General features: G+C 41.6%; 1 protein-coding gene across 1 annotated transcript; it reads left to right on the top strand.

Annotated features, from left to right (window-relative positions):
- The first annotated feature begins 3904 nt into the window (after window positions 1-3904).
- ERICH5 (glutamate rich 5) lies at window positions 3905-9804 on the top strand. The gene is made up of 3 exons (XM_017806347.1): window positions 3905-4307; window positions 6247-6360; window positions 9651-9804. The coding sequence occupies exons 1-3, from the start codon at window positions 4040-4042 to the stop codon at window positions 9671-9673; spliced, it is 405 nt and encodes a 134-aa protein (XP_017661836.1). The 5' UTR covers window positions 3905-4039; the 3' UTR covers window positions 9674-9804.
- The last annotated feature ends 2223 nt before the right edge of the window (window positions 9805-12027 follow it).

Genomic DNA, 12027 nt, shown 5'->3' on the forward strand with positions numbered 1-12027 from the left:
CCGGGGTGAGCCGGGCCGGGGTGAGCCGGGCCGGGGTGAGCCGGGCCGGGGTGAGCCGGGCCGGGGTGAGCCGGGCCGTGGTGAGCAGGGCCAGGGTGAGCTGGGCCGGGGGGTGCAGGCGGGTGCTGAGGGTGGGAGGCCACGGTGCTCTCAGCCGCGAGGTGGTCCCGTCCCGTCCAGCTGCGGGTGCGCGACCCGCAGAAACCCCGCGGGGCAGGAGCCTGTCGGGCTTCTCCCGGCTTTCAATTCTACCTGAGCTGTGGATGGAACTGCGCTCCGTGAGCGATGCTTCGAAACTGTTGTTTCTTGTGAATGAATGCCTAAGTCCCCTTCCGCTCCTTTCCGCCAGCTTGTTTGTTTGTTTGTTTTTTAATTTCCAGACAGGTCCTGCTGTTGGCCGTTTCGTGTAGCACCTATTCAACCCAGTGCCTTTCCCCCTTCCCCCCTCCTTTAAAAGAATAGTGAGCTAGCAATACCTGACGCAACTATCCTTCCTGGGTTTTGACAAAATTCACCCCCGACACTGTTTGCAGCACCGGCGATGCTCCTGTGGCTTTGACTGGCTCAAGTCACAGCAGACTAATTTTGTGTGCAAGGTGTATTTGTAGAATGTTGCATAAGAATATCCTTGCTATTCAGTGGAAATAAAATAAAACTTTGTTTCCATATTCATCACACTTAGCTCTCTGCTCCAAGGAAGGTTTGGAACCGTTTTCATATGAACCTGCATGCTACAGTTACAGATATTGGCTTCTCGAGAAACATACTTCCTGAAGGCATATACATAAATGTTGTTTGCACTTAATTTTGCTGCATTTCTTTCTTATATTCTCGCGTTATAAGTACTTGCTGTTATTTTGGCTGCAGCATCCATGTTTTCTATATGGGTTTATTTTCCATGTGTTGTCTGGCAATGCTGTGGCTTGTGACTGCAGAGACGATAGCAGGTTGTATGGGGTGAGTGTTGTCGGTGCCACTACAGAGCCAACATACATTTGCAAACTGAGGAGCCCAGCTGAAAGTACCCGGCAGAAATCTCTTTATCCTGTGCCTGCTGTCTTGTTCACCTGGTCAGTGTACCAATTCCTCTGCCTTTCCATCCTCCACTGAAAGATGTTCGCACAGGAACACTGAAGGGCTCAGGGAAATAACTGAACTAATTTATTATGAGTATTTTAAGAATTCTGTCTAGGCACCTGTTCATGTCAGGATAGGTTATGAAATGTAATAAATATGTAAATTAATGTCATGGTAAGGATGAAGTGCAGTTTGTAATTACAGATGAAAGATCTCCATTAATTGGGCAGTTACCAGCCAGGTATGTTAATAATTTTAAATCTAGTTTAATAAGAAAGGACAAATTGGAAAAAAAAACTTATTCAAAGGTGTTAATGTGGGGAAATGTACATTTAATGTATAAATGTATTTAAAATAAAATTAATTTTATTAAATGTATTTAATAAAAACAAAAATTTGAGGCTTTTCCAAAAGGAAAGAAAGAAGGCAAAGGGAAAAATACTGTTGCCATGGCCCACTTAAATTCACTGTGTTTGTCATTGTTTTTCCAGCCGAAATTATCTACAGCAGGGAAAATAAAAATTATAAATTTAAAAATAAAACAAAACTAGCCAGAATCCTAGGAATGTTGATTGCCACATGATGTTCATTCTTCTGGGGGATAAAGGTATTGAATAGATTACTGTGAGGATTTTTTTTTCCGTATTAGGGAATTCTTTGCATTTCAGATGAGAGCAGAGGAATGCTTCCAGGGTTTCCAACAGTGCAGATCTCATGTTGCATGGCAGTATTTTATAAATCCAATTTATATAAAAGATCTTGATGAAGAGAAGGCTAGCTGGAAGTTACAAGGCTGATATTTATAGAAGCTGCAGGAGATTCCCAGTAATAATAGGTCTGAGGTTTTTTTTTTTACTGCTAACACCAATTGAAAACATTTTAATTTGAATGGCTCATTTATTTCTGTCCATAAGTTTTAAATGCTCCTGACACCAAGCAAGGTGAAGGCATTTAGAAGTGTCCAAAGAGATGAAAAATAAGAATGTGAAAAGATTAAGTCTCTGGTCTCTGAGCATACATTGCTTTTTTTTAATCACTGCTTAGAGTAGCTTTAGGTTTAAGATTTACTTGCTGTTATTCCAATTGGGTATCTGTTTCACCTTGAGCTTCATGTTAGGAAAATGAGTGCCTGGAAGACGAGGTGTGATAGAGATCAAGAGAAGGTAATCAGGGGAAATATATTTGCTGTTTCTTGTAACACAAGAACTGTCACTCAATGAAATCACTTGCATCAGGCTTAAAACCAGCCAGAATGTGTTTTGCAGGGGGTATAAGTGGGCTGCAGCTCTCATTGCCACTGGTCATGGGGGAGGCTGAGAGTAAATGGATTGAAAAGGGCTTGGGCAGGTTGACAGAGGAATGTCCACTGATGGACTGAAGCTCAGCCCCGTGGTTTGGGACCATCTGTCCTTTCCCTGTCCCTTGACAGCTGTCAGAGGCTGGTGCTGTCCTTTGGGGGCTCTGTGGTCTAACACGCGTAGCTGAACTTATCTCCTGTTGTTCGAGTTGTGTTATAAATAGCCATATCTATGTGGATTTGGAGGGCATGGTTGGAACTTGGATGGGTTTACAGATCTTGGGACAAATGAGATTTTATCTATGTTGTAGTCAAAGTTGCTTTCTGTCCATCTTGACAGTCCAGATTCCCAGTTCTTGCTCTTCTTCCTGCTTAGCTATCCTTCCCTGTTTCTCTAGGCACATGCTGACTAGGTGACACTTGCTGGCAAGGTGTTTTGCTTGAATGCCTCAAAAGAACTGTGAAGTTACTTTAAAGCAGCAGTATTCAACCAGCTGTTTTAAGAGCAGGAGGTATTACATTTTTTTGCTGTTCATCTATGTCTGTATGATCACACATAGATGTGTTCATCTGTGAACAGTATCATATGATTCTGCTTACTGGCTTTGACAACGCAATCATAATTTTCTCAGAAAATAACATTTTTCCAGTTGTGTAATTATTATATAAATATTTCATACATGAATAACTAGGGTTTTCATCCTGGCATTCCTTTGAAGAAGGTTAACTGCAAGCTCTTGTCAAATTGAATTTAATCAGAACATTATTAAATCAGTCTGATAGGTAGGTATAGCTCATTCTGAGTCTTCAATTTTCATACTTAAATACCTGTCAGAGTAATTTTGTCAGTTCTTTATTCATAATTCTTTTCTGCCAAAACCCATTGCTTTTCTAGCCAATAAGTTGATGAAAGATGAAAGAAGTGGAAGTTAATTTGTTTAGGCTTCCTGTTACTGATTTTTTTATTAGACAGAGCGTACTATGAATGGTAGTTTGGTATTGAAAAAGACAGACAAATCAGTTTTTGTTTTAAGAAGTGGGCACTGCTCGTCCTTCAGAATGAGAACATTCTCAGGGTTTTTCATTGAGCCCACCTGGAGAATTTTCCCACGTGCAGCCCAGACCAGCAGCTCCCTCACATTCATCACATTGATCCTGTGCTTGGTTTGGGGCAGGATAAGGTGCTTCCTTGCATAGTGTCCTGTCACCTGCAAACCACCTGCACACTTCAGATACATAAGGCAAAATGTAATAGGACAGTGACCTGTAAACAGGTCGGCTCTCTTCATATAAAAATATATGATATGCTTCAAATGAAAACCTCCTTTTAGTGTAAAAGCAGCACCATCTTCTATGGGATATTTGTGGATATGTGCAGCACACCTGTGAGAGGGTATGTTCCTAGCCAGGAGGGAGCTCTTTGACAGGTAGTGCTTATGCGGTTCATTGTGGGTTTAGTTTTCATCGAGCTTACTACTCACCAATTCTCTTTTTTCTTTCTTTGCCCTTCTGCAACTAAAAGCATCATCAGGTGCAAACACCTTGACTGCAGACAATCATGAAACCATAGCTGACCAAACACATTTGGACCCAGAAGAGAATGTGAGCCTTGCCTCTGAGGAGACAAACCTAGGAGAGCATCTGCCAGGAGAGGAGGCTGAAGCCATGATTCTGGATGTTGAGGAGAAGACAGTCAGTAAAAGGGAGGAGCCGGAGGGCACCGAGCCCCTGCCTGCAGGAGCAGAGGAAAGCTCTGAGCTGCCTTCTGTGTGGAGAGAGGAGGGCAATGGGCCTTCACCTGCAGCACCAGAAGATGTTGGGGCACCATCACCAGGACCAGCTGAGGACAGTGGGCTGGTAGAGGGCAGTGACAGCTCTGTAGTGGAAGTCATGGATAAAGTACATATTACTGAAGAGGACCACCTCATTGAGGGTAATATTTGTACTTTCATAAATTCAGGAGACCGAATTTTGCCTCCAGAGACATCTGTGTGGGTACTTTTGACTTTACTAAGAGCCTCACAAGAGCTTCTGGAGTCAGAATTTGGTCCTGGAAGTCTGTACTATGTGGAGCGTAGAAGAATGTGGGTGAGGAAGCCTCAGATTTACAAGTCCAAGCTGTAATAAATTTAATCAGCATTTCCAGTCATTATCTCTGCTACTTCATTTCATGTCCTTTTTGTTCTTAGCAGGTAAAATGCCCCACCGTACCCCTCATTTAAAACATTGTGTCTCTGTATAGCTCAGACACATTCCTTAATATTTGCAGAGCCCAAAGGCTCCATTACTTAGTCACATGTATTAATTATAAAGCAACTCTGCCTGGGCACATAAAGTTGGAGGCTGCCTGGATGTGTGAGAAAAAGCATCTCTGATGTATGCCTGGCATATCCAGTCTGTCCTAGAGCCTTGGCTACTAGACAAGCTAAACAGAAGTAGTAGCAGAGGGACATTGGGCTGGGCTTTCAAAAAATGTCTGGAGATGACCAGCGGTGGAGGAAGGCTGCATGAGGAGGCAGTGGTGTCTGAGATGGCAGATATTTCCATGTGCAGTGAGAGGGACCTTTACTGGGAGATGTGCTTGTTCCTGAAAATTGTAGGCTATGCTCATCTTTGGGTTGGTGCCCAAATGCATGGACTGCACATGCAAAAGATGAACACTTCACAGGAGGAGTCGAATTTCTCTTGAATTGTACAAAGTAGCTTGGTAAGGAATCAGATACATCCTGGGGGAGCTTTTTTTCAGGGAACAAGCAAGCGAAGCACAAAGAGGAATATTTCTCTGCAGGGAAACATGGTATCAGCAGCCTTCCTCACTCCACATTTGCCTTGAAGAAATGCAAGATGCAGGAGAAGGACTGGTCTGTGTGAAGTCCAGAACCGCTTACACACGCTACCACTAATCCTGTGGCTTTGCTCTGCATGTCTCTGAACTGGCTGTATAAATCTCACTCTTTGCATTCCAGTAGCTGAGCAGGGTGGTTGACTTACTTTGTCCTCTCCTGTGTCTCTCCACAAAAGAATTTTGAAGTTTCCTCTACATAACATGGGCATCTATCCTTAGGCATACAGCTTCATTTTATGTAATGAGTAAATGACAGGATGCTCACCTGTTAAACACATAGTCTTGCCCAGTTGCAAACTCATTAATCACGATTTCTAAGCCTCAGGGCAGAATGCTGAAGGCAGAGTAGCATACACTGAACATTGCTCTGCCACTTCATGTCTGTGCAAACACATTTACAGTTGACTGTTTGGCTGAAGATGAGTTGTGGGGCTTTGAGCACCAAATGATGTGTGAAGACTTTAGGAAAAAGAGTTTTGCTCCTATTACTTCCAAGCTAGATGTAAATATCTTAACTTGTGTGCATTCTCTTTCCATGAGGCATATGATGAAGAGTCTTTACATTTTTATGCTATGGTGCATAAGATACTTAGCATTTGTTTCACTTTCCTTTATGCTTCCATAGCTGTGTGAGGAAATGAATCAGGGAGCAACTTCCCAGGGAAAGCACAAATTCAACCAAACTGGCACGTTACCATGTTTTCTATATCTGTTTTGTTCCAATTGCAAATAAAACTACACATATATAAAATAAAATCCAGGAAAAATAATTTGAACAGAAATAGTACTCATGATGTTTTTTGGATATAGCATCAAGGGGAAAGCATAAGGAGAACTTCATGGGCACGAGGCATGCATATAGCTGGATGGGATCATCCTGTTTGTTGTCTATGGATTCATTCAGGGGTACCTTGGTAAGGGGCATTGGAGAGCTGACAAAGCAAAATTAGGTTTACAGAAGGGAGCTGGGGTGCTTGGTGCTTTTCTCAGTGGATGCTAATTTGATCTCCATGGTTACCATTCCCAGGTGAGACGGGAGAACAGGTGGAAACTGAGCTGCTCAGTGAGACAGTAAGTGGAGGGCCTGAAACAAAAGAAGAAACAGGAGAAGCTGTGGATAGTGCAGCAGCGACAGAGATGGGTACGTTGACAGAGGAGGGAAGGACCACAGGGGTTATTGTTTAGGAGACAGAAAATACTGTGCTGTCCTTAATGAGCACTTCTTGTCATTCCCCTACCGGCAGGCAGCTGCTTTCTGCATTTAACACGAGAGCATCATAAATACTTTTGTTTACATTAAGAGACATTTTTGGAAGCAATCAATTGGAAGTCATGCTTTTTACATGGGTCGTCTTTATACAATACATGAGCCTTACCAGAGATAAATTATCCAGCTTTGGAGAGTATGCTAGACTGTGACATGCAGTCTTGGAAAATAAAAACCTGTGTTAAAATCATGACTCTGCTCATTATTATTTGCAGGCTTCTTTTTGTGAGCTAAGCCTTAAAGCTGCTTTGTGATTTCCATTCTATGTCAGTCATTTTAGATCCCCTCGTTCTTCATATCACTTGGAATCAGCAGTGTGGTGCTGCGGTGAAAGCACATTGCACAACAAATGTAGTCACATGGTGGGAAGAAAAAGTCAGAGGCCAAATAAAGTGCCTTTGAAAATTCATCACACCAGTGAAGAGAAAAATTCGAGGAGATGGGATTATCCCTCTGGCAGACTTTGAAATTATGGTCACAATTCTGTCAAGACAGTCTTTCTGCAAAAGTTATTTCTTTTTCTTCCTCCACGTTCACTAAGAATCCCACACTCAAGTCCATCACATAAGGTGATTACATGCCCCAGAAGACAGAATTAGAATAATAGAATTATTTAAGTTGGAAAATACTTCTAAGATCATTGAGTCCAACTGTTGACCCGTCACTGCCAGGTCCACCAGTAAACCACGTCCTTAAGTTCTACATCCACATGTTTTTTAAACACTTTCAGGGATGGTGATTCCACCACCACAGATTACCCTGTGGTATTGCTGAAATGTGAAAAGCGATGAGCAGGCAACACAGGCACCTCCTGCCTTCCCCTGTTGAACTTAGTGCATGATGAAACCATCTTTCCCCTCTCCCCTCTCTCCTAACCACCATTTGTAGCTATGCTCAAAATGTCTCCGGGATAGTGAGTATTTCTGTAATTGAGGACAGCTTTAGCAGAAAGGGGAGTAGATACCTTACACCAGTGCCTTTCATGACTTCCAAATGAACCTCTTGTGCCTGGGATGAGAAGTTTTTGGTTCCTTCCCAATGCTAGCATACACCAGTATAAGCTAGTATATGTCAGCTTTGAGCTCCCAGCAGCAAGCCAGCTTGTTCCACTTGTGCTACAAGTCTAAGGAAAATGTTTTTCGCACAAGCACTGCAGCCTGGAAGACCAGTAGGGTGATGGTCAAGGCATAAGTCCCTTTATGACTTTGTGATTACTCAAGTAAAATTACTCACCTCCCTTTAATTTTCATGTTTGGCAGTTGCTCCCCTCTATACTGCTACTTATTAAGCTAGCCTGTGAGGACAAGCAGATGTTGGCCACTGACAAGTGTGCTTTTGCAGAATTTTTAGATTTATGCCATATAGCTTTGCTTATGAAGTCAAAACAATTCTATTCAATCAACTTGTTTTTAATGTCTTGCCCATATGCTTTTGCAAAGAATTATCTCTCTGTGCTGAGCTCAGCAAAGCACTTGATTCTGGGAGAATCAAAGAACAGTTTAAAGAAGAGCTTCCTGCTCCTGAAGAGTAAGAGAATCATAGAAAGGCTTGTATTGGAAGGGACCTTAAAGATCATCTAGTTCCAGCCCTCCTGCCATTAGATCAGGTTGCTCAGGGCACCATCCAACCTGGCCTCGAATACTTCCAGAATCCAGAAATTTCATCATGTGATAATTACAGCTTTATTGAAATACTTTCTGCATTTTCCCGCTTTGACAATATTCCCCTCAACAGTTTTGTAGGGAAGCAGAAAAAGCAGCCCCGCTTCTGTGTCTGTAATGCATTTCAGATGATAGGAATGCATTGATGCACACAGCTCAGAGAATGGCTGCGGGCAAGAGGAGAAAACAATGTTAAGAATGGAATAGCGACCATTTAAACCTGGGATGCTGTTGTGTAAGAGAGCAATTCTTTCATCTTGAAAGGATATTGAAGAACTAAAACAAGATTCTGGGCAGGGAAACAGAATGGCTTAAGGGAATGAAAAAATTCTTATTTTGAGAGACATCAAAACCATTCAGAGCCTTGCCTCTGAGAGGGTACAGCTAAGAGGATATGAGCTTTTCCTAGTGCAAAAAAATATTGCTCTAAAGGTAGCCACAATCCATCTCTGAACGAATGCTCAGTGACATGCTAAGTGTGTTGAATTAAAAAAATTCAAAACCATTAAACGTAGTTGGTTATTTTTCATGCTACATTAGCCATCTTCATGCTAATTAACTGTCTTTGTCACAGTCAGTCACTGCAGTTGGATGTCTGTCACTCAACTTGATTCCCATGCAAATTTCCCACCTTCCCACCCTCATGGAACACCATTATTCACTATGAGGAAGTGCCGTGTTCTCATGTTCCCAATCTATCCTTGCAGCGTCTTCTGGCTGGGAAAGAAGTACTTTGAGCTTGGGTGGTCTGACACTGTGATTTCAGCCAATCATCCCCTTGGCCACTTTTTTTTTTAGCTATCAAGGAAGCCAGTGAGCCTCAGAACTTCTCAGCTGCTGATGGTTAACATCAGTAGTTTCAGGGGCTGGTCCCCCAACCATACTTTGTCACAGAATGGCTAAGGTAGAAAGGGGCCTCTGAAGCTTGTCTAGTCCTGCACAAAGCAGGGTCAGCTGGAACAGGTTGTCCTGTTGGGTTTTGAATCCCCAAGGATGGAGATTCCATAAATTGTGGGCAGTCAATTCTCATCAGTCCATTGTCCTTAAAGAAAAAAAAAAGAAAATATTTTCTTATATTTAATACTCAGTTACTTGAATTTATGCCCTATGTCTCTTGTCCTTATTTAAGATTTAATGTCCATGAGATGCCTGCCTCTATGTCAGATATGACTGAAAGGATCCAGTGATTTCAAAAGTTGTTAAGAGAAAAGGCAGCAGGGTGGGGAGGAGCACGAGACTGTTGCAGCATAATACAGAGGTGATGTTAATGTCTGTGAGAGGAAGACTGTATGAACATGATGGGGCAAGAGGAAGCAGAGCCAGTGGCTGCTTGTGGTCATTTCAGGTCGACACAGAACATTCTTACAGATCTGGGAGAAGAACAGATATCCCCTTCATCCTGTGATGCTTCCAGGGAACTTTCACTTTGAATTCTGTGAGATGTTGTGAATATCAAGTTGTACCTTCAATTAATCACTAAATTAATTTTTCCATGTGTTTCAGAGACAGCTAATAACAAGGAATAGAAGTTATGTCTCTATGAACATCCTCTTCTTGGGCCTGCTCTTCTGTCCACATGAACATTTTAAAATTTTATTGGGTTGGGAAGATAGAAAAGCTTTTATGGATTGAGCCACAAGCTACAGACACATGAATAAAAGGCATCAGAAAAAGTTTTACATAATGTAAATATTCTTTAGTTCAAGCTGCCAAGATCTCAAGTGTTTGAAATACCTGAACTTTCACCACCCTGCCACAGAGTGCCTTCTGTACACAGTGGGATAATTTTCCAATAACAGTATAACCATTCGGTTTTCAATTAGGATTTTTTTCCAGGTTCAGATAACTAACTTCAAGCATTTTATACCTTCAATCAGCCTTATATAGGATAAAGAATACAGTGCAGTGTTTTTTTTTAAAGTGACTGTATGCAGGCAATTTCTCTGAGTGCCTGGACTACCAGTGTACGGAGCTGCTCAAGTGTATAGCTTAGAGGACTTAGAGGACGGGGAGATGAAAGTGCCTATTTACCAGGCTGTAACTAAATGCAGAAGTTAGTTTTCCAGAAGATAGAAGATAACAGGGTGCATTGTCCAGGACCCAAGTGGTATGTGCTGCTCACTCCCCATTTTTAAACATAAATTTATTGAAAGAATAGTAGTACAATATATGTGATGACTTCTGCAAAAACAGGGAAAAGAGGGCATTTTTAACTGGGTAGGATATTTTAGTAATATAAATCCTAGAAGATAATTTCACAGCTATTAGCATTCATGGTGATTAACAACCTGTCTTTAGCTGTGTAGCTCTCTTCATATGCATTTGTGGCTTCTAAAATAAATTTCTAACAAGAGACAACTGTAAGCCTGTTCCCAAAGGAGATGGCATCTATTAAATTTCCCTGTAGAGCTGTCCTCCCGGAGAAGTACACCATCAGGGACTGTATGGGTTATTTTCCAAAATGCTAAATAAGCATTTTGGAGCTGAAGCTGAATAGCAAAGCTTTCAAACAAATTTCCTGTGAAAATGGGTCCTAAATATGATTAGTGTTATGGATCAGACAGAAAGTAGAAATTTGTTCTGATGGTGAATGTTGCAAAGGGACTACATATTGTATATTGTTGAGGACTGTGTTAACAGGATGCTCTAGCATAAGGAAGTAGAACACGGAAAAAAAGTCAATTACTTAAAAAGAGCAAGCACGTCTGTTTTATTAGCTTTATTGTACAAAAAGACTTAACAAAATTTTGTGCTGCATGCGCACATCTGACTCCAGCTGACTCTGGTTTGTATCAAATAACCTAGTTGATATCCTTGGGCTATCAGCCTTTTGTGTAAGCTGATATAACTTGGCTGTATCACTAAATCTAAGGTTTTCTGCTTTGCAGCACTTTTGAACTTGTCAGCTTCATTTAATGTCAGCATCATATAGGCAACACCATACACTTTTGGAATCCAAATGCATATTTACTATTTTTTAGGGATTTTTTTCTAGGTGGAAGTGGCTTTTATTTTATTTTTATTTTTACTAGCTTTCTATAATAGAGAAGCTAAAATGAGCAGCTAATTCTATTAAAAATTTGCGAGATCTATTAAAAAAGCAAGAGTTAAAAATCCAAAGAGAGGTAGTCAAAACGTGACAAAAATCCATGAGAAGCATACTATGCACTTTGGAGAACTGAGGAGGGGGGGAGCAGGTACTGAGCAGGATGAGGACAGCCCTGGGTGATACAGGACTAGGCTGGGTGTACATCCAGGGTCCAGGACGCCCCAAGAATTTCCATCTTCAGCTGCATCTCAGGGCTGATTTCCTCCTGTGTGCTGGGAATTCAGGTCAGCCACCAGCACCTGTGCCAGCATAACCTCACTCCCAAACACAGGAGATTAAATTGGTGGAGGAGCCACGCTGACTACTTGTAAGACCACGAGTTGCAGTTTGACCAGCTATATTAAACAATTTTAAAGCATAAACCAAGAAGAGTTCTGCGACAGAGATCAGTAGTATTCACAGCAATAGAGGAGGCTGCACTTGGAAGCAAAATGTGAAGATACACGGGAGTCAAAATGACCTGCTCACCTCAGTCACTCTTTTCTACCACTGTTGTAAGAAGGAAGATGGGTGACAATATATGTTCCTACCTCACTGTTCAACTTTTTCAGGTCATTAAGCAATGCAAATAGAAAAAAGATGAATATAAACCAGTCAATGACTCAACAGTATCAACCTTTGTCAATCATCTTCATCCTTACATATTCTATAACTACAACAGATGAAAGCTATTTTTCCTTTCTAAAAGATGAAATATGCTTGATACTTCGTTAAACGTGAAAATTTAAATCACCTAAATTCTTACAATGCAGCTGCTAGATAGATGCTGAA

This window comes from Lepidothrix coronata, unplaced genomic scaffold (genome assembly GCF_001604755.1).
Source record: "Lepidothrix coronata isolate B3197 unplaced genomic scaffold, Lepidothrix_coronata-1.0 Scaffold15, whole genome shotgun sequence".
NCBI classification, from domain to species: Eukaryota; Metazoa; Chordata; class Aves; order Passeriformes; family Pipridae; genus Lepidothrix; species Lepidothrix coronata.

Bases quoted from the DNA above. Each gene is read 5' to 3' on its own strand.
- ERICH5 (XM_017806347.1), top strand. From the start codon at position 4,040: ATGATTCTGGATGTTGAGGAGAAGACAGTCAGTAAAAGGGAGGAGCCG. The intron at 4,308-6,246 runs GTAATATTTGTA...TACCATTCCCAG, and splicing joins AGAGGACCACCTCATTGAGG to GTGAGACGGGAGAACAGGTG. The intron at 6,361-9,650 runs GTACGTTGACAG...CATGTGTTTCAG, and splicing joins TGCAGCAGCGACAGAGATGG to AGACAGCTAATAACAAGGAA.